Source organism: Equus caballus, chromosome 22 (genome assembly GCF_041296265.1).
Source record: "Equus caballus isolate H_3958 breed thoroughbred chromosome 22, TB-T2T, whole genome shotgun sequence".
Classification (NCBI taxonomy): Eukaryota; Metazoa; Chordata; class Mammalia; order Perissodactyla; family Equidae; genus Equus; species Equus caballus.
Window position 1 is genome coordinate 19,942,880 of NC_091705.1, and position 21,966 is coordinate 19,964,845.

At 56.7% G+C, this 21,966-nt stretch overlaps 1 protein-coding gene across 5 annotated transcripts; it reads right to left on the reverse strand.

The window, feature by feature from the left end:
• Positions 1-32: 32 nt before the first annotated feature.
• Positions 33-21,250, reverse strand: HSPA12B (heat shock protein family A (Hsp70) member 12B). 5 transcript variants are annotated; one of them, XM_023626171.2, is made up of 14 exons: positions 21,174-21,231; positions 17,349-17,632; positions 14,847-14,906; positions 13,120-13,217; positions 11,982-12,106; positions 7,545-7,731; positions 7,097-7,201; positions 6,719-6,835; positions 4,669-4,843; positions 3,700-3,786; positions 3,170-3,274; positions 2,804-3,062; positions 2,273-2,376; positions 33-1,673 (listed from the first exon to the last, which is right to left on the reverse strand). In XM_023626171.2, the coding sequence occupies exons 3-14, from the start codon at positions 14,887-14,889 to the stop codon at positions 1,018-1,020; spliced, it is 2,061 nt and encodes a 686-aa protein (XP_023481939.1). In that variant the 5' UTR covers positions 14,890-14,906; positions 17,349-17,632; positions 21,174-21,231; the 3' UTR covers positions 33-1,017. The 5 variants fall into 5 exon arrangements, with proteins under 5 accessions (XP_023481939.1, XP_070103368.1, XP_070103367.1 ...); XM_070247267.1 differs by having other exon boundaries at positions 21,055-21,186; XM_070247266.1 differs by lacking the exon at positions 17,349-17,632 and having other exon boundaries at positions 21,174-21,250.
• Positions 21,251-21,966: the final 716 nt, after the last annotated feature.

Here is a 21,966-nt window from a genome sequence, read left to right on the forward strand (position 1 = left end):
ACCCCTCTTGTGAGGTACCAGCAGGCCATGGCTTCACCTTAGGCATAAATGCTTTATTGTCACCTTAAGGTTCTCAGGCAGGTGGGGTGCATGTCATGGTTGGAGGGAGGTGCCTGACATTTCATACTCGGGGAATGAAAATCACCCTGCCATAGGTGGGCAGGGAATGTCCTAATGGCACACTCAGTTGACGGCAGAGTGGGACCAGCCCTCCGTGCTCCCTGTCTTCCCTGCCCCTCAAATCCTTCTGTGGCTGGGATAGAGTACAAGTGGGTCATTCACAGGCTGCCCTTGGGGCCTTCCCAAATGGGTCATTTGTCCTGAAGGAAAGGCCCCTCAGCATGCTGTCCCCACATCCTATCATAAGTGCCTTCACCCCATACCCTCCTCATTAGTCGGCTACTGCCCTTTCTACAATTAAGTCACACTAGGGTGGTCAGTACCACACCCAGGCCGGTCCTATTACCCCTGCTCCTCTTGGGTCAGCTTCCAGTCATTTTTCTGTGACACAGGGCTGCTCTGCCTGGCTCCCTGTGCCGGCTGCGCCCATCAGTCAGTGCACTCGGCCCTTCAGGCCCAGGCCCTGCACAACCTCTTCCTCCTGCTGCCCCTCCTACCGCAGCCTTGCTTGGCCTCCCCTAGCTGCCTCTGCCCCCACCCCCACCCCCCACCCTCCCCACTTCAGCCCAGGGCTGTCTTCTGGTGTATTCTGCCTTCTGGGTCAAGTGCTCCCTGTGGACGTGCCGTCTTACAACCCCCTTCTAAGTCTTCTTGACCTCAGTCCTTGGCAGGGCCCTTCAGCCTTCCAGTCAGCGGACCAGGGCCCAATCCCAAAGCCAGAGTCCCTTGATGTGTCCCCACCTGTACTCCTGCGACCTCATCCCCGGGTCAGGAGGGTGGGGAAAGGGGCGATGACATCAGAACCAGCAGGTTCGCCTACCCCAGCAGGCTCCCTAGGCCCCGGAGCGAAAGAAGGAGGGGCCTGCAGGGGGGTGTTGGCACTGCGCCCGCGCGTCCTCAATTGGAAAGAAAGTCGATAGCGGCGCGCACGGAGCGATTGGTGCTGACGTCGACGGCAGTGACCTTAATCTCGGTGTCGCCAAACTGCATGGCGGCGCGGATCTCGCGGCGGCCAGGGGACGCGCCGGTGGCGTCGGGGCCGCCCTCGGCGGGCTCGAGGTCGAGGCTGAGTGCGCCGCACTTGCGCACGCCCGGGTCGGTGATGAAGCGCGCGTCCTCGGCGGCGCAGCAGTACAGATTGATGAGCACGCGCCGCTGGCCCGGGCGCGCCGGGCAGTAGCTGCGCCGCACCTCCTCGCCCAGGGCCACGGACTGCTCCGCGGCCACGAAGCGGTCAAAGACGTCGGTGCACCAGCGGCGGCCGTCGCGAACCAGCAGCTTGTCGGGCGGGTGGCGGCCAGCCACGAAGCGGTTGAGCACGCCCACGCCGTAGGTGAGCGGCGAGCGGCGCACCCGCACCACGCCCGGCGCCTGCCCGAACAGCACGGCGCCTTTGAGGATGGTGAGGCCCACGTCGTGCGGGACCACCACGCGCAGACCGCGGGCTCCCAGCGCCGTCTGCACCGCGTGCTGCAGCACCGCTGACTCGGCGAAGCCGCCCACCAGGAACAGCAGCTTCACGTCCTGCACCTCGGGCCGCCCCAGCAATGCCTCTGCAGGACCGGGTGGGGGTGGGGGTAAGGAGAAGGAAGCAAGGCGAGGGAGCAGAGAGCCCGAGCCGCTGAGGCCACCACTGCGTGGCCACTGGCACCTTCCGTCCGCCCACCTGTACCCTCCTGGCAGCTAAAAACTAGCCATTTCACTAAAATGGTAGCCTTGTTCTGATGATGAAAAACACTGAGCGCTTTCATTGAGGGCTCCGCCTCCCAACACTCTTCCCCCCGCCCCCCCAACGTGGACGGCATGAGATAAGGATAGGCAGTTACACGTACTAAATGCCTACTGTGTACAAGGCATTGCACTCTCTTTAGATATTTCAGCTCATTTAGATTCCTATCCTAACAGTTTTGGGAACCCATTATCACCTCATTTTATAAATGGGGAAACTGAGGCACGAGAGATTCTTTGATTTGGCGGGACTACACATTGTCCATCTTAGTCTCCACCGCACTAACTCCAGGTGTTCCAGATGATTCTGGGTCTCATTCCAGTGTATGGTTGTGTGGAGGTTTCCAGGCACTAATAGGGGGAATTATTCCCACATCTGGGGATGTATGTGGGGTGAATGGGGGACGCAAGCTCAAGCTCTCACCTATATGCTCAATGATCCCGCTGACCGTGGGCTGAAAGAGCTCGTTCATGGCCTCGCAAGACATCCTGAGCATTCCCTGTGAGGACCACTTCACGACGTTCAGGCTATAGGCGGTGAAAGGGGCACAGGCGCATGGGTCAGGGTCCGGGGTTCTGTCCCAGCTCCAGCCCGATGTGCCTGGGCACCGAATGCACATTGTGTGTTATCCCAACCCCATTCTCTCAGGGGTTCTTTAGTTGTGGGCCCGCTCCAGTTCCAGGCATGAGGTCCCAGCAGAGGAGCCTCCCTGTGGCTCCGGGCGGGGAGGAGACAGATATCGGCCTTACCCTGGGGGCTCAAGATTCTCTCGGCCCAGTTCCGGCTGCGGATTCCAGCTGGGGTACTCATGCCCCTCCCTCTGCCGCCGGGGCTGGCACGATGTGTGTGCCGGGCGGCTCAGGTGGAACCACACTGCCCCCTGGGGCCCACACCCTCCCTTGTAGGGGCGTTCCCCATCCGGAAACTGCCTGAGCCCGCGGTCCCCGGGCGCACCTGCTCCTGCGCAGGGCCGTCTCCACGTTGTGACCTCTCTGCTTGCGATAGAAGTCGATGAAAGAGAAGGGCAGCGAGATGTTGAGCGCCCCCGCACGGTGCGGGCCTGCCGTGCGTTTGCGGGCCTCGAAGGCGATGGTCAGATCTACCCAGGCTGCTGGCCGTTGCCTTTTGAAGGTGGCAATGAAGTCCTCACCGAAGATGCGGCCCAGCAGCTGTTCGAAGGCCAGGTCCACGCCCACTGCGCCGTAGGGGCCGCCTGGAGTGGGGCAGGGAGTGAAGGGGAGTCAGCGCCGACACTGCCGCCAGAGGGCGTTGGCGGAGCCCGGGCGCGCTGGGTACCAAGGGCGCTGCCTGGCTACTCACCAGACGCCTTGTAGAGCTCCTTGAGGGTGCCATGTGGCTGCTCCAGCTGGTGCACAGTCAGGTCCACGGTGCCTCCCCCGCAGTCTGCCACCATGTAGCGGTCTCCTGCAGGGGTGGCCGTAAGGACACATTCGTGGCCTGCCTTGCATCCTCAGCTCTGCGCGCCCTTCAGACTTACCCAGCTTGCAGCCCTGCCCCAGGTCCCGAGCCCTGCTCGCGGAAGGGGGGATGGGGATGGGCCCTAAGGGGCTTAGGTGCTTGAACCTCAGGCCAGAGGGTAGGGGCGCAAGGTGCGTGTGGGAGAAGGTTCCAGGGGGACCTTCTGCAGACAATCCCCGGGAGGAGTGGGAGTTAGGGGCACGGCTGTGAGTGGGGTGGGGGTACAGGGGACTGTGAAGGGACTGCCGGGTTAGGTACAGCCGATGGAGGAAGAAGGGGCGGAGTTTCTAGGGGTTGGAGCCGACTTCGTTAACTTTTCCCTGCCGCCATTTGTATATGGTGCCCCGCAGGGCATCTCCCCTTCCCCCCACCTGCTTGCAGCTCTGCCCACAGCTCTCCGACGCCTGACTCCACCAGGAACGTGCGGCTGTGGCGGGACCTTCGCAGCTGCTCGCGGGCTGGGAGTTGAGGGACAGCGGGACAGTGAGGTTAGAAGGAGGGGTCTCGGCTTCCACATTCAACCCCCATCCTCCCGCCAGCGCTCGCCGGAGACTCCTGCTCCACTCCTAACTGGGAGAGAGCAGTACTGAACCCCAAAGAGTCTAGAGAACCCGACGGGTTAATCGCAGGCGCTGTAGCCAACAGCTGAGGGGAGTATTTCTGGCCCCAGGGCCTTCCCTTAACGCAGGAGGGCTCAGGCCATGGCAAAATCAGGGTTAGGTGGGTTCAGAGGAGCTGTGTGTGTGTGTAGCGGGGGAGGTCTTGGGAGTTCAGGACTTGGGTCCTCTCCCTGTCATGGGAAATGGCATCTGGGAGGGTGACCAAGGTTGACCATAGCTGTCTCAGTGCATGGTCCTGACAGCAGGAGCTTGGGGCTGATGGCGGGGAGGACAGCTGATGTGCCAGGAGGGGAGCAGCAGCTGATTCAGTGTCTGTTTACGGGAAAGCTCCCGAAGACCCCTCCCTCAGCTCAGAGTGGGGACCAACTTCCTCCCAGTCCTCCTTTGTCAGTACCAGAGCACGTCCCCCCAGGGGAGGCTCTCCCCCCACCTCAGACTCAGGGCTGGGCTGAGCCCTACCCACCTCAGACAGTGTTTCCCTAGGGCAAGGTGAGATCTCCACCCTCAGACTGGGCTCCCCAGGGTGAGGGCTGTGCCTCCTCCCTCAGACTGAACTCCACCAGGGATGCTTCTCCCTCCTCAGATTGGGCTCCTCCTGGGTGAGGGGGCCTCCCCTTCATGCTGGACATGGCTGAGCTTCTGGCCTCAGGGACCCTCTGACCCTACAAGGGCAGCTGCCTCCAAGCCCACCACTGGGCAGTCCCCCTGGGGGCGGCTCACCTTGCCGGAAGCTGGAATCGATGGAGCGGCGCCCACCCAGGCGCCCACTGCCTGGGGCCCGGCTGCTCAGGTCCACAAGCTGGTGCAGACGCAGCTTGCGGCAGTAGACAGAGGCGGCCTCAGGCTCCAGGGCAATGAGTAGTTGCTCTGCGTCCTCTCTTGACACCAGGCCGGCCTGAGGATGGGTGTTGGGTAGGGCCAGGGAGAACCATGGGCCAAGCATCACTCCTAAGATGGTACCCCGGGGCAGGCAACAGGGCCCCGTCGGGCTCTGGCCTCCTCATTCACACTCCACCCATCCACCCATGCCAACCCTCTCAGGCCCCTCCATGCTGCACAAATTTGGAGCTGCCTCACAACCTCCTGTGACCAGGCTGGGGAGGGGCATGGCCATGGTCAGGGATGCCATGAGGTCACCCAGCAGGAAGAGACCCTAGACAGAGTGAAAACCTAGAGAGCCTGGGATCTGCCCCTCCGAGATGCCCAAGGTGGTCCAGGCTGCAGCAAAGTCTCCTTCACAGAAGGGCTGCCCAGCTGAGCGCTGACTGAGGGTGTTAGCGGAGACTTTAGCACAGTGTGTGTGTGTAGGGGTGTAATGGCCAAACCACCAATCAGAGGAGATGGGAGGGGGCCCTTTGGCTCACTGAACCTCTTCCTCCTCCAGGCTGGTGTCAGACAGTGGCCACAGGCCTCCCACTCCTGGGAGAACTTTGTTCCCCGGGAATCTGATATAGGAGGAAAGAAACTCTTAACAGTAAAATTCCAGGCACCAAGACAGGCCAATTGAGGAGAGAAAAACACTTGGGATCTGTCACTTCCTGCATCAGGACAGGGGATCCCTGTAGGGAGTAGTTTATGGTTTTGTGGGCTTCCCCAGATTCTAATCAGGTGGGGGATGGGGATGGGTGGGTATCGAGACTTCCTGCCCAGGGCCAGCCCTTCCTGAGCTGGCAGCCAGGAAACAGTATGGGAGGAAGCAGCCTGGGTAAACCAGCAGGGGGCACTAGGGTGGGGGTGTTTGCTCTGGCTGGGCACAGTCTTGCTTTTATCCTGGCAAGGGGGATGCCCAGTAGGCTCAGGTTAGTTCCTTCCAGTGACAAGCGTAGGCACCTGCAGACCTGGCACCTGGGGGATGCCTGGCCCCCAGGTGTGTGTGTGGGAGGGTTGGGGGCCCTGGTATCCTCCGATGGGGTCCACAGGCAGGCCTGAGATCCCCTTTGGAGGTCCTAGGATGCCCCCCAAGGGCCCAGGGGCTACACCTCCCCTTTCTCCAGACCTTTGGACATCTCTTATGGTAGGAAGCCCAGCAAACATTGGCCAGAATCACCTCTCTTCTTAGTTCCATAGTCCTGTTTCCACTGTTTAGGCACTTACAATGGTGGGGGCTGTGCTGGGGGTGGAGGTTCCTGAAAATACTGCTGCTGGCTGATGTGGATGTGCTTGGTGTCCTGTCCAGCTGCTGTGAGTGTTGGTAGCTCCTGGCCCACAACTGCCCCCTTCTCTGGAGAACTGCCCTCAGCTGAATGGGAACCACCTCACCTGGAGAGGTTCCCCTGAGTGCCCCAGCAACCAGTGACAGGCTGATATGGATGTACAAAAAGCCGGCCCCCTTGCCTCACCTGGCCAACTCCGGGGTACAGTTCTCCCTCCAGAGCGTTCCATGGAATCAGGCTGAGGCTTCTCCAGTTGAGAACACATCCTGCTCAGCTATTTCTCCTCCCCTGCTTTCCTCACTCCCCTTTCTCTTGAGAGTCCTTCTTCAATAGGCCATATGCACAAGATTCCCCATCTTGGGCTCTGCTCCTAGGAAACCTGACTTAAGACAGTGACGAAGCTGGCCTGGGTCGTGCCACTTGTCCCTCTGCTCTCTGTTCCTGCAGGCTCACTCCCTCTCCTAGTGGCAAGAACCTTCCAAAATGCCCAGCAGGGGAAGGCCGAGGTCTTTACACAATGACTCTGTGACCCCAAGGGTGGTGGGGTGGAGGAGGGTATGGGGCCACCCCCAGGGCCCTCCTGAGCCACATCCACGGCTCTGTCTGCACATCCTCACCAGGTAGGCAGCCTCTCGCATGAACTGCTTGGCTGGCTGTTTCCAGATGGCAGGCACCGTCAATACCCAGCGTACAGTGTCCTTCTCTGGAAGCAATGGACACTGCTCTCTCAGCTCCTGGAGCAGGAGGAAGAAGTGAGGGGAACGGCTGGCTTGGGGTGGGGAGTGGGGGTGTCTTCAGCCCTCTATGGGAGCTGGAGGAATTAATCGAGCCTCAGGAAGGATTTCCCAGCTGAGTTGGAAGAATCCCTAACACTCCCCGGCTCCCAAAACTACGGCCAAGGCAGGCTCTACTAGATAGGAAGGCAGGAGACTGGAGAAGATGACCTCCGACAGTGGCTCCCCATTGGACAGACAGGGGATGGGGCCGCAGCGCACCTGAAGGGCGTGCTCCTTGAAGAAACGCAGGGCATGGGCGAACACCTCCAGGGCAGGCATTTTCTTTCCATTTACTGCCTCTAGCTGGGTCTTCAAGGTGAGATCCTGGAGGGGACACAGGGTGACTGCAGGAGGCCATAGCTCTGCCCCCATTACCTGATGACCTCTCTCTTAAAATCACCCATTTTCTGGTGTTTCTCTTCTTGGCATCGTCCCTCTCTCGCGCTAATCTCACTTTAGATGGTCCCAGCCCCTCTCTTTAGCCCCACACCTCCTCTAACCCTAACCTCACCCCTTGGCCCTGCCTTCATTCCTTCTTACATCCGAGCTCCGCCCCCTGAGCCCCGCCTCACCTGGAGCTTTGCCTACCCTCCATTAGTCCCGACCCTTTCCCTTCTGGCCCCACAGCCCTGGCTGAAGCCGGGTCCGGAGCCAGAATGTGGCTCACAGTGGCGCTGTGGATCTTCATCTTGAACTTCTCGAAGTAGAGCCAGTCACGCGCTTCCTCAGGGTCCAGATCGTGGTAGTAATCACGGGCAGTGTAGCCAAAGCTGTGAAAGGCGCCCTCTGGGGTCAGCAGGAGGCAGGTGGGGGTCTTCTGATGAGCCACGCCTGGGTCTCCGCCTTCCCATTTCCTGCAGAGGCACAGGCTGTCAGTGTGGTCAGCAGCAACCCTCCCTTCGTGGGTTTGGGTGCTGGCTCTGGGACCAGCAGTGTGACCTTGGGCAGGCCACTTAGCCTCCTAAAGCCTCAGTCTCCCTGTCTGTAAAATGGGAATGATAATAGTACCTACCTCTTTGGGTTCTTGCGAAGATGGTGCTTGGCATCCACTTAAATCTCCATAAGTGGGATCTTCTTTCTATCCATGGGGCCACGAGTCCCATCTGACATTCTCAGCTTCTGCTCCCTCCCATGAGGTACACCATTTGACTCTCCTCCCCGTACCCTTAACAAGCAGCAGCAAGCTGTCGTCCACATGCCTGGGTCTGGTCTCCTGATGCGTCTCTCCAGGACCCTAGCAGAGTCCTTCTCCCAGTTTGCCCTCCTCTAGGGCATCTTCCACAGCCAAGCTCCTTCAAGGCATTTGTGATCATTCCTGTCTGATGCACCTCAGCAGCTACACCCCAGTTGACTGCACCTCCAGCAGGCCCCCAAAACCTGAATGAGATTCCAAACCTCCCTATCCACAGGCACCATGTAGCCCTCTACCCAGAACTCCCTGCCCAGTTCACTGGCCTGGCCAATCCTCCCTCCCTTTCCTCTGCTTTCTCTGATGCCCTGACCCCTCTAGGCTCAGCTCATCCCTGCAGCTGTTTAGGGAAGGAACTGAGAATCCAAGCAGGAGGAAGGGCAGGTGTAAATGCTAAGAGGCATGAAGGAGCAGGGAGAACTAACCATAGCTGGCTCAATATACAGTAGGAGAAAATACAGGAATGTTAAAGTCAGTCAAAGAAGAGCATCAGCTGCCATATCGGAATTCTATCTTGCTGGGTTTGAAGTAGGGGAGTGAGGCGGCATGACCACATTTGCATTTAGAAAGGTCACTGGTCCCCATGTAGCAACAGACTAGAGGGGAGGGAGGATGGAGAAGGAACCTCAGGGAGAAGGATATTGCAGCTGTCCAGGTGAGAGAGATTGGGGCTGAACTTAGGGGTGGTGGTTGTGGAGAGCAGTGGATAGGTATTCCAGAGATATTAGGGAGACAGAAATGATGGGGCTTGGTGGCTGGTGGGGGTGAGAAGGGCTTGGGAGGAGACCAGGATGTCCCTCAGTTACTTAGTGTGCCCGTCACTTCCACAGGACAGACAGTATCCCTTCATGTGTCCTTGGCCCCAGCATGGGGCCCAGCATGGCCTCAGCTGTGTATGCTGAGGAGTATGCCAGCTGGGATCCCTGAAGCTCCTAGACGGCTATAAGTGCCCAGAGCCTTTGTGGTTTCATGTGGATGTGGAGGGAGCAGAGGAAGTGGAAGGACAGTCCAGATGCACACAGGTCAAGTCCCTTGTATCTTTGGGGCAGTGACCCTTCTGTCTGTCTCTCCATCCAACCTTCTATCCAGCCTCCCAGGCCCTGGGGAGCATCCCTGATCCCCCATCCCAGTCTGGGTTGGGAGCTTTAGGGTCTTCCACCTCCTGGCTGCAGCCCCTCTAAGATATATTCAGATGATCAGGGTCTCAAGGCTTGGAGGGGAGTGTCAAACAAATGTTTTGTTCAAACAAAACTCGACAACATCAGAGTGGAATTTTTGAACATCTCTTTCATAGCAACTGTATCACTTGTCAACTGAGTTAACCCTCTGATCCTTCGTTTCCTTGTTTTTCATTTGAAATGTTGGACCTTGGAATCTACCCTGTAGCAATCCCAGCACAAGTTTCCAAGGAAAGATATTCATTGCAGCACTCTCTGAAATAGTGAAAAATAAGAGGAAAAAATCTCCTGAAAACAATAGAAGAATGAATCAATAGAAGAATGAATCAATTATGAATAAATTATGACACATCCATACTATGGAATACTATGTAACTGTTAAAAGAAAGAGGTGGCAGGGGCCGGCCCGGTGGTGCAGCAGTTAAGTTCGCACATTCCGCTTCTCAGTGGCCTGGGGTTCGCCGTTTTGGATCCCGGGTGCGGACATGGCACCGCTTGGCAAAAAGCCATGCTGTGGTAGGCGTCCCAAGTACAAAGTAGAGGAAGATGGGCATGGATGTTAGCTCAGGGCCAGCCTTCCTCAGCAAAAAGAGGAGGATTGGCAGTAGTTAGCTCAAGGCTAATCTTCCTCAAAATAAATAAATAAATAAATAAGAAAGTGGTGGCAATGTATTGATATGAAACGTCTACAAAATAGTGTTGAAAGTTTAAAACAAGGCAAGTTGTATGATTTCTCATTTTTATTTAAAAAACGAATGTATGTTAAAAATAGAAATACCATATGACCCAGCTATCCCACTACTGGGTATTTTTCCAAAGAACTTGAAATCAACAATTCAAAGAGACTTATGCACCCCTGTGTTCATTGCAGCATCATTCACAATAGCCAAGACATGGAAGCAACCCAAGTGCCCAGCGACTGCTGAATGGATAAAGATGTGGTATATATATTACACAGTGGAATACTACTCACCCATAAAAAAGACAAAATCGTCCCATTCGCAACAACATGGATGGACCTTGAGGGTATTATGTTAAGTGAAATAAGCCAGACAGAGAAAGACAAACACCATACGATTTCATTCATATGTGGAAGATAAACTAACACATGGACAAAGAGAACAGTTTAGTGGTTACCAGAGGGGAAGGGGGTCAGGTGGTGGGCACAAGGGGTGAAGAGGCACATATATATGTTGACTGACAAAAAATAATGTACAACTGAAATTTCACAATGTTATAAACTATTATCACCTCAATAAAAATAAATAAATATATAAGATGTAGAAAGGCAATTGTGAGCACTGTGAAACTTTCAATAAATTCTTCACATCAAAAAAAACCACATGGAGGCCAGCCCCGTGGCCGAGTGGTTAGGTTCACATGCTCTGCTTTGGCGGCCCAGGGTTTTGCCAGTTCGGACCCTGGGTGTGGACATGGCACTGCTCATCAAGCCATGCTGAGGCAGCATCCCACATGCCACAACTAGAAGGACCCACAACTAAAAATACATAACTATGTACTGAGGGGCTTTGGCGAGAAAAAGGAAAAATAAAAATCTTAAAAAAAATATATGTGCATATATATGTATGTGTGTTTGTGTACAAGTCCAGAAAAAGATTTGTGTATTTTACTGTTATATTTCAATAAAAATTTAAAATTAAAAACAAAGCCCAACAAGAGGATATGAATAGACATTTTTCCAAAGAAGATATACAGACGGCCAACTGGCACATGAAAAGATGTTCAACATCATTAATTATTAGGGAAATGCAAATCAAAACTACAATGAGATATCACCTCCCACCTGTCAGAATGGCTATAATTAGCAAGACAAGAAATAACAAATGTTGGAGAGGATGTGGAGAAAAGGGGACCCTCATACACTGCTGGTGGGAATGCAAACTGGGGCAGCCACTATGGAAAACAATATAGACATTTCTCAAAAAATTAAAAATAGAAATGCCATCTATCCAGCTATCCCACTACTGAGGATTTATCCAAAGAACATGAATTCAACAATTCAAAGAGACTTACACACCCCTATGTTCATTGCAGCATTATTCACAACAGCCAAGACGTGGCAGCAACCCAAGTGCCGAGCGACTGATGAATGGATAAAGATGTGGTATATATGTACAATGGAACACTACTGAGCCATAAGAAAAGATAAAATTGTCCCATTTGCAACACCATAGATGGTCCTTGAGGGTATTATGTTAAGCAAAATAAGCCAGACAGAGAAAGATAAACACCATATGATTTCACTCATATGTGGAAGATAAATAAACACATGAGAAGGAGAATAGTTTAGTGGTTACCAGAGGGGAAGGGGGGAGCTGTTGGGCAAAAGGGTAAAGGGGCACGTATATATGGTGACGGATAAAAACTAGACTATTGGGGGTGATAACGATGCAGTCTATACAGAACTGATATATAACAATGTGCACCTGAAATTACAGAAAGTTATAAACCAGTATGACCTCAACAAAATAATTAAAAAAAATCAAAGCGAAGCCCAGCATTTCCTGTAGAGGGCAGGGAGCTGCTCCAGTTGAGGCTCGGAGCCCAGACCTGGGGCCTATCCTCCAATGTTTTGCCCCAGTGGGGAGCCCCAGATGAGGAGTGGAAGGAGCTCTGAAGAGACCCCTTGTCTCCTCAGTGTCAGTACTGCTGGGACCAGGCCTATCCCAGGGTATGAGGACTCCCCCCACCAACTTCCCAACCCAGCCGCCCTCACCTCATCATGTGGATGGCCTCAGGGTCACTGGCAAAGCTGAAGGCATAGCCACTGGATGTGGTGCCGAAGTCGATGGCCACCACCACAGAGAAGGGGGCCGGCTGGGGGGTTCGGGCCTCGGGCTTCTGCAAACAAAGCCTAGAGTCAGGTTGCACCCCACAGGGCCAGGCTGACTGCGTGTGGGAGCTCCTCTCCTCTGCTGGCTGTGGTCCAGACCAGCCCTGGCCCACCCCCACCTGCCTGCCTGCCTAGGCTCCCCTCCCCTCCTAGGCTCCAGGCTGAGCCCTGGAGTTGCCAACTGCTCAGAAAGCCCACAGCGTCTCAGGTAGCCCCATGCACTTTTTGGCTCAAGCTCCTGCTTTCCTGCTTCTGGTTCTCTGGTGGCCTTCTGCCTACACTGCCTTAGCCCCGCCCCCATCTCACATCATTTCACAGCCTGGCACCAGCCTGGGCCCAGCTGGGAGCAATTTTGCTCCTCCGGGTTGCTTCATAGCACATGGACCCATGTATATTTGACCCTCTTGCTCTCTGTGGCTACAGTGACACAACCAGACGCTGTCTGGTTTTGTGGCAGAGAAGAGAGCCCCCACGCATGCGCCCAGAGTGGTCCCTATCTTCTCCCAGGCCAAGCCTGGGCTCCTTGAGAACAAGGGGGTCTCCAGGCTGGATCACTAGAGGGAGGCCATTCTAGGTGGGGTAACCAGGGAGCTTGGGGAAGGCTATGTCCTGGATCCTTCAAGCTAGTGCTATCCAAATTATTTTTTAGCAACATGTCTCCTCCTCCCCAGATATAACTTGTATTAAGGTGGGGCTGTGGTAGAGGGAGGGAGAGCAACTCTGGGAGGCCCAGTGCTCTGAGGACCGGGAAGAACTACATGCCCATAGGTCCACCTACCCCAGGCAGGCTTGCTGCAATGGCCCCTGGACGTCATCCTGGAGGGGGCTCAACTCAGTAGAACTGTTACCCCTACCATCCAAGGTCACCCGAAGCTACCCTTCCGGGAGAACATGACTGGAGTGTGCAGGGGCAGGAGGCATGGTGGCACCCCTAGCCCAGAACAGTCTAGCCTTTGCTCTCTGGAGCACGACCCCCCTGCACAGCACCCAGGCCACCCACCACCACCAGCTCCGGGCTTACTGGAGACTGCGAGGGTGTGAGGGGGGCAATGCCACAGCTTTCCTGGGTCCTTGGGGAGCCGGGTGGACTGGGCACTGGGGACTGCTCTGGGCTGGAGCCTGCAAAGAGAAGGCAAGTCACTCTAGCACAGTCAGGTGGGGGGTTGGCAGCCGGGGAGGTGCTCCATCAGTCCTTGCTGGGCCAAGGCAAGGAGCACCCTGCTGGGGAAGGGGGAGTGGGAGGGAGGGCAGGAAGGACACGAGTGAGAAGAACGGGGAGGCAGCTGAGGGCCCGTTATCAGCTAGAGGCGACCCATCTCTGGAGGGTGACCCAGGCTTCACCTGGGGATTCATCGTCTCCCCAGCACCCCTCAGACACAGCAGGGGAGGGAAGAGATAGAGAAGCATTGTGGGAGACCGAGTCTAGAGACAGGAGGGCAGGTGAGCTCCCGGGGTGGGCCTAAGGGTGGAGAAACCAGAAAAGGTGGGGGGACTATATACCTGAGTGGGAATGGGGCCGCTCCCCACTCCCAACTAAAGCTCAGCCACGTGGTTATAATCAGGACCTGAGGGAATCGCGCCCCTTTCCCTCCCCAAGAGCCACAGACAGGCCCAGCTGGCTGCCTGGTGAGGATCAAGGGGGTCAGCACCTCCCCCAGCCCAGCCCTGAGCTGAAGGGTGTCCACAACACTAGAAAGTCACATTCTAAGGCCCCCCCCCCCCCCCACCATCCCCTGGCCCTCTACAACACACATATACCTGGAGTCAGCGTTTGGGTGCAGGAGACCCCACAGAGACCCTCTCGCAGGCCCAGGACTGACTGGACCTTTGGCAGGAGGAAGCGGTGCAGCCCCCAGAGGTCAGCCCAAAGCCTGGCTTGGAGGCTTAGGCAGCTCAGGGGGCAAGAGGGCCTACCTGGCTGGACATCCCCTAGGTGTGGGCTGGTGGCTTGTCACCACCACCTGGGCTTTGCTAAGACCCCTGTGAAGGATACTGGGGCTGCCCTGAGATTCACGTGTGGGGACAGGGAGGCTGGCCAGGGAGGCTGATGGGGTCTGGCGTGAAGACCCACGGACAAATCAAACAGGTCTGTCTGGTTTCCGGCTGAGCCAGGGCTGGGTCCTGTGTTCCCTCAGCTGCAAGCATGTGGCCCTGACAGTCCCAGCCCTCCCTGGCCTTGGGGTCCCCTGGGAACATATGTGAGGGGCCAGGCACGAGGGGGACTCTAGGAAGTGCCTGGAAAGGCTGGAGTCCGTCTTGAGCTGCTGGAGGGGCTGGGAGGTGGTGCTCATACTCTCAGGGCTCCTTTATCTCAGGCGGCCAGCACAGGACTGGGCTCTGCCACCAGCTCCAGCTTGAGAGGCCAAGTTGCTGTGGCTCGAGCCTGGGAAGGGAGGCAGGAAGGAAGGCCCAGCCTGCCAGATCTTTGTGAGTGGACTTCCTGAGGAGTGTCCCTCCTGCCTCCTGGCCTCCCACCCCTGCAGAGAACCCAGAGCCTGCTCCCAGACCAGGCCCCAGGCGGACACTCACGCACGCACAGAATTCTGTGTACACACCCACCTGCAGACATACACACTCTCACACAAGGTCCTGTGCACAGAGATCTGCCTACAGGCAGACAACACACACACACACAGAATGGCGCTCAGGAGCCTCGATTGGGAGAGGTCCCCATGGACAGACTGGGGGTGGGTCTCAGCGCCGGGGTGAGTGGGGTGGTGGGTTGGGGGGGCGGTTGGGGGTTCTTACCAATGTACAGCCCCTGCAGGCCCACCTCCGGGACAGTCAGCATCTCTGCAGGCCCAGTGGCTGTGAACGGAAGGGACAAGCAGAGTGGCATCTATTTGTTCCTTTGTTCCCTCACTGAATGCTTATTTATCTTATTTATTGACTTTTGGCCAAGGTCCTTTGAAGCAAATCCAAGACATCATGTTGTTTCACCTACACATATGTCTCTCCAACAGATAAAGACTTTTTAAAAAACATCACCACAACACCATTATCATGTCCAGCAAAATTAACAGTAATTCCTTAATCTCATCTAATGCTCAGTCCCACAGTCCCAGCTTGTCTCAAAAATGTCTTTTTAACAATTGCAGGGGCCAGCTGGGTGGCACAGTGGTTAAGTTTGCATGCTCTGCTTTGGCGGCCCAGGGTTCATGATCGGATCTCAGGTGAGGACCTACACACCGCTCATCAAGCCATGCTGTGGCAGCATCCCACATACAAAAAATAGAGGCAGATTGGCAAAGATGTTAGCTCAGGGACAATTTTCCTCAAGCAGAAAGAGGAAGAATGGCAACAGATGTTCGCTTAGGGCCAATCTTCCTCACAAAAAAAAAAAAAAACACTTTGTGGAAATCAGGATGCTCCTACATGTTTTTGGGTGCCCACTCTGTGCCAGGTGGTGGGAGACATCAGTGACCCAGAGAGACATGGTTCCTGCCCCAGGAGCCCACAGCCTGGTGGGGACACCATTCACAATCAGATGATCACACAAGTCAATTTGAGATTACAAAGGATGCTGTGAAAGTCACAGCTGGATACAAGCAGGGCCAAATGGGGAGCATAGTAAGGCTGGAGAGAGGGGCTGGGCTGGCCTGATGCTGCAGGAAGGCCCTCGTGGACCCTATTTTAGAGTTGGTTTTATATGAAAGGTAACAGCAAATCCTGAAAAGTTTGAGGAGCCAGAGTAGGGGTGCAGGCAGGACTAAATTTGCGTTTTGAAGTGTCTCTCTGTCTGCATGGGAGCGTGGATTGCAGTGGGGCAACATGGAAGCAGGAGCCCAATTAGGGCTCCAGGTGACAGCTGGTGGTGGCTATATGCCTTGAAACAGGAGTGGAGACATTTAAGAGACAGTCAGAGGTTAAAACCAACAGGGCTGATGGAGGATGGCTGGATTGGACGCGGGAGGTTAGGAAGAAGGTGTCAAGGGGGCCACGGTGTGGTCAAGCTAGGAGATGGAGGGTGAGATGGAGATGACTGCAGAAGGGCAGGCTGGCAGGGGGAAAGTGGCGGGGTTCTTGGTGCAGTTTTGAAACTGCTAAGAGAACATACCAAGGAGCCAGATGCCGTGTGATCTCGAGGGCAGGGAGAAAGCTGAGGTGGAGATGTGCGTTTCAGACTCATTGTCATGGGAGGCTTGGCAGAGAGAAGAGAAGCTGTGCCTGAAGGCTGACTGGAGGAAGGTGGGCTGGCCAAGGAGACCCAGATGCCTGCCATGGTTTCACGAAGACCCATAAGAGACGGGCGTGAAGCTAGATGCCTGTGAGAGGTTGTTAGATGACTGGAAACATCTTGTTTTAATGGCAGGCATTTTGGTGGAATGGCGGAGATGGGGTAGCAGTCAGGCAAGCCCAGGCGAGGAGCGAGCAGAAGGTGAGAGAACGGACCTAGCCGTTCTGAGAAGCTTGGCTGAGACCAGGAGCTGATGTGAGGCAGTAGCTGGGAGAACGTAAAGCTTGAGGGAGGAGAGGAAGGGTTTTTCTTTTCTTTTCTGAGATGGGAGGAACTTGAGCTTGTGTCTGTGAAGTTCTGGGGGCCAGGGTAGAGGCAGCGTCCTCCCGGTCATGGACAGCTTTGATGTTCAGTGTGGTCTCAGAGGAGCAGCACTGGGTTCCCAGGAGCTTGTTAGAAATGCAGAACCTCGGGCCCTGCACCGGACCTGCTGAGTCAGAACTTGCATTTTAGCAAGATCCCAGATAGTTTGGTGCACAGTAAAGTTTGAGAAGTGCTGCTCAGTGTGTCCCTGGGCCAGTCTTCAGATCGCCAATGCTATTGTCCTCACTGTGGGCCTGGCTGCCTCCCTAAACAAGGGTGGGGGCTGTCCAGAGCCCACACCCTCTCTGTAGCCAGTGGCCTGATCAGGAAGTTTTGCTAACAAAACCCAGGCAGACACAGAGCTGGGCACCATAACACCCATACACACACATAGGCACGCACCCTTGCTCGTGCACAGTTCCCACAACCCAGCCTCGTCATGGACACCCAGACATGTCCAGGACACTCCTGCATGGCCAGCAACATGGAGATTTCCAGACACACCCAGTCCTGCTGTCACTGGAGGCTCACAGTTGGATGTCCAGGAATCAGAATCAGGGGAAAGATAGGGACTGGTCGTGGGCACTCATAGAGCAGCTGGGTGATGCTGAGAAAAGGGAAAGCAAAACGGGGGGTGGGTATGGGCCTTGAGAGCTAGGGACAGGAGCCCAGCTAAGGTGACGGAGTGGCATGCTAGAGGCGGTACCCACCGGCTCACAAGAGCTGATTCTGTGCATCTCTTCCCAATTCTGCATTCACTGACATCACATTGGTAGCTTGAAATCAGCCATAGTGGGAGCATTTACACCACAGAAATTGGCAAACACTACAAATCAGGTTTTTCTTCCTCTTGGAGAGTTGATGGTAAAACATGGACCAGTACACCACTGGATCAAGGTCACAAGGGAGAAGCTGGCAGCCTGGTTTGTATATTGTTTCCATTCTTCAGCAAAAACTTATTGAGCATTTCTTTGTGTCAGACTCTGGCTAAATGCTGGGGAAACACATGGTTGAATGAATGAATGGGTTTTCTGGACTAAACCTTTTGTATCTGGAGGAGAAACATGTTAGAACCACCAGGAAAAAAAGACTCAGGAGGCATCAATCTAAGCTGGATTCCAGGTCTATACCGTGTGCCTATCATCTCCCCAGCTCTCTGAAGCCAGGCCAGTTATCTGCCACCTCTGAGTGTGTGATACATTGGGTGCCCCTAGACTGGGGCCTCGGGACTGGCAAGGGTCTAGAATGGTACCTGGCCGGAATGTATCATGTCTTCTAACTGTGCCTCAGTGCCTATCCTGTAAAATGGGTCACACAGGGTGCTTGTAAGGACCTACAAGTCCAGGTAAGGAAGTGGTTGATAAAGGTGGGGAGCTGGCCAGATGTGAGCAGTGTACTTTCTCTTCAGGATGTGGATTGTGAATTTTCTCTTCTTAGAAGTTTTTGGTCTCATTGAGACTTTTATTCTAGTCATTCTAAGTTCCGTAGGGAGGGAGGGGGATCAATTGCGTTAAAGAAGGATCCTACTGATGCCTTGAAAGGTGGAGGTAGAAGACGTTGCCGGCCCTGCAAGCAGGCACACACGCCCGGGGGGTCTTCGGGACATGCCCCACATGCATACATGCCCACACACCCAGAAACATTTAAGGGGAACGCTGACCATGGGGCTCAGGACAGCCTCAGCTCCCAAAAGCTACATCTGCGCAGACTCCACAGCTGGAAATGGGGGGAGGTAGACCCCCACCCCAGGGACCCACTAATTTCAGAGTGGTAATGTTTATGGTTTTGAGAATAATTGGGTGGAGCAGTTTGATTTACACAGAAAGCAACTTCATTTCCTGGCTAAAAGCGCACGCCAAACTCTGGCCCCAGCCTAACCCCTACCCTACCCACAGACAGACTCTTAACCCTGCCCATGGACTGACCCCTAACCCCTGGCCTCATACTGACCTCCAATCTTCAGCTTCACCCTGACCCCTGGCCCTGAGTTCTACCCAATAAGCATGAACTATTAGTCACTGGGGACCAGGATAGGGTGTGGTCGAATAGAGACTTGAAACCAGAGACTCCCATCCCAGAGTGCCCCCCAGACGTACAAAAGCCTAGGACTTTCTGCCTGATGGTGAGATTTCTCCAAGGATCTCCTTCTGGGTGGGGAAGTTAAGGCTGGGTACTTATGCCCTCCAGGCACTAGGGGTGTGTCGTGTTGCTGGATTTCAGGGCTCCACACAGACCTGGCCTGTGCCCATCAGGACAAAGAGCCCACCCAGATCTTTACAGCTCCCTCCCTCCCCTGCAGGCTTCCTGTCACTGGGACCCTACCTCTCCCATCCTCTGCTCTCCACTCATCATCTTTAAGGGCCCTTTAATGGAACAGGACAGTCAGCAGGCAAAGAGAGGCCGCAGGCAACTCCTCCAAGCCATGGATTGGGCCAACCAAGGCCCAAGACACAGATCGGAAACCCCCAAAGGCTGCCCCAGCCTGTCTCTGGAGAGGAGCCCTCCAGGAGACGGACCAGTAGGAGGCTGTGGAGTGGGGTGGCTGCCTCCTCCTGTGCTGGGGCAGGGAGTGACAGAAATGGCCTCCCACGGCCCCTCCCTGTCCTCAACTTTTCTTTGCATACATCCTGACCCATCCCCATGGTCCTCATCATGGGAGCAGCTAGTTCACAAACAACCTCTGTCCTACATAGCCCAGGGCCTGCAGCCCCTCCCATCCTTTGCCCCCCAGTCCCCCTGACCTCCCTGACTTTCTGGGGTCCAGGCCTGCCTTTGCTCTCAGGGAGTCCATATTCTCAAGCTCACTCTCTTGGTCTCTCTCCCCAACACAAGCTTGACTCACAGGTCCCCTACTGCCCCCGAGAGAGCCCAGACCCCACCCCATCTGGACCTCCAAGCTGGCCTCACAGAGGGAAACAGAGGTCCCTGGTCAGGAAGCCAGCCCACAGCCTCGAGACACTGGCACCCAGGCCACCCAGCCATTCTCCAACTTCCCGAACCACAGGCCCTGGGACCTCCCCCTTCCCAGGCGCCCCCCAAACACGCACTCAACCCCCGGGTCTCTACCTCAGGCCTAAGCACAGTGTCCTCCACAAATTAGCTCCCTGGAGCAGCCCCCAGCCCCACCCCAGACTCCGACCATCCGCAGAGCGGGTGTGGGGTCCCAAAGCCGGGATGGGAGCCCAAGGTCCCCTGGCCAGTTGCCCGGTCGCACCCGCAGCCCCGCTGAAGACAGGGGCTTGTAGATCTGTCCCCAGCCGGCCCCCCAGGGTCAGAAACTTTGTGGTGGGGTCGCAGCCCACAGCCCGGGACAGGACGACAAACCCCGGCACTTTCTTCCTCTCTGGGAACCCAGCAGCCCCGACCCAAGCCCAGCACTCACCTCCGCCCTCCTGACAGCCGGACCTCTGTCCAGCTGCCTCGATCCCGGCCGCGGTGGTGGCCGTGCCCTGCCGCGGCGGCCGCAGCCCTCGACGTGCGCCCGGCCAGCGCCGCTGCCCGCCGCTCCCTCCCCCCGGCCGGATGGCCGGCCGGCTGCGCCCCGGGGCGGCCCGCGCTCGCAGCCCAGATGTGCGAGCCCGGGGCGGGGCCTGCCTGCGCGGGCCTCCACCGAGGGGCCCAGCCTGGCCCTGCGCCCGCCCTCCCTGCGCCCCTCCCGCGCCGCGCCCCCGCCGCCGCGCCTCCCCCGCGCCGCCCGCAGCGTGGGGGGGGGGGGGGGGGAAGGGTGGAAGGGAGGGGAGAGGGGGGCAGGCAGAGAGGGGAGGTGCAGTAGGGGAAGAGGAATTCCAGACCCCACGTTGGCCTCCCGCCGCCCAGCTGTGGAGGGCTCCCCTGCCCGCCCCAACAGGCCCAGCTGCTGGGGAGGGAGAATTCTGCCCTAGACCCTCACAGTCCCTGCCCCACAGCCCTCCAGCCCCTGCCCCACAGCCCTCCAGCCTCTGCCCCACAGCCCTCCGGCCCCTGTTCTACACCCCTCACAGTCCCTGCCCCACAGCCCTCCAGCCCCTGCCCCACAGCCCTCCAGCCTCTGCCCCACAGCCCTCCGGCCCCTGTTCTACACCCCTCACAGTCTCTGCCCCACAGCCCTCGGGCCCCTGTCCTACACCCCTCACAGTCCCTGCCCCACAGCCCTCCAGCCTCTGCCCCACAGCCCTCCGGCCCCTGTTCTACACCCCTCACAGTTTCTGCCCCACAGCTCTCCAGGCCCTGCCCACACCCCTCCAGTCTCTGCCCCACAGCCCTTCGGCCCCTGTCCTACACCCCTCACAGTCCCTGCCCCACAGCCCTCCAGTCCCTGCCCCACACCCCTCCAGTCTCTGCCCCACAGCCCTCCAGTCCCTGCCCCACACCCCTCCAGTCTCTGCCCCAGACCCGTCCAGCCCCTGCCCCAGACCGCTCCCCTGAAGTTTCCTTTGCCTGGTCTCCAGTAGTCAGACAAGAGGCCAAATTGAGGGTGAGGGCTGGCTTTTGGGTCCCAGGCTGTGGCCCAGCTCTGTCCTTGTTGAAGTTTGGGGCAATGAGGCAAGAGTTCTCACCGGTTGGGGCCTCACTCCTGGCGAGGGGACCACTCGGAACTCATCCTGCCTTGGCAAGGAGCACCCAGCCCCTTCCTGTGGGGAGTCACAGCCTTCTTCCTGTCCTAACCCAGGCCCTGTCGGGAATGCTGGGATGTGGGCTCCAAACAGGTAGAGATTCTGTTCTACTAGGCCCCTCTAAGGCAGCTGACTTACCAGGGCCCCAGCCCCGCTCCAGTTCTGGCAAGGCCCGGGCCCAGCCCCTTCCCCTCTGCCCAGTGTGCCCCTACAGAGGCTCAGGCTGAGCATGGGTGGAGTGGGGGCCAAGGACTGCTTCTCAGTGAAGTCTCTGTAGGCTAGGGGGCTGGCCTCCTGTCTGGTCTCCCACCCCCTGGGCAGACAAGGCCCCTGCAGTTCTCTGAGCTTCACAGTTGCCCCTCCACCTCAAATCTTTGCAGGACCCTTTTCCCTCCCCAGAATACTTTCCTCCCCGCTCTCTGCCTATCTAAAAGGCTCCCAGTTAAAGTGTCACCTCCACTAGGCTTGTTGCCTTTATTGTCAGGGCCTCTGCCCTAGAGGGCCCCTGCAATGGGGTCCAGGTCGGGGGTGTGCTACACCAGACAATTCTGGACGTCAGTACCTGGCCAGCAAGCCAGCAGCCAGTCAGCAGCCTCCACTGGCTGCTCCAAGTGTGTGTCTCTATCTGTTGGTGTGTCTGTGGGTATGTGTGTGTCTTTGTGTGTCTATGACTACATGTGTATGTATGTCTGTGTCTCTTGCGATGTCTATGTGACTGTGTCTATGTGCCTACGTG

Bases quoted from the DNA above. Each gene is read 5' to 3' on its own strand.
- HSPA12B (XM_070247266.1), bottom strand. From the start codon at position 14,889: ATGCTGACTGTCCCGGAGGTGGGCCTGCAGGGGCTGTACATTG. The intron at 7,732-11,981 runs GTGAGGGCGGCT...GTGCCTCTGCAG, and splicing joins GAGGCCATCCACATGATGAG to GAAATGGGAAGGCGGAGACC. The intron at 2,377-2,803 runs GTGCGCCCGGGG...CACCGCCTATAG, and splicing joins ACGGCCCTGCGCAGGAGCAG to CCTGAACGTCGTGAAGTGGT.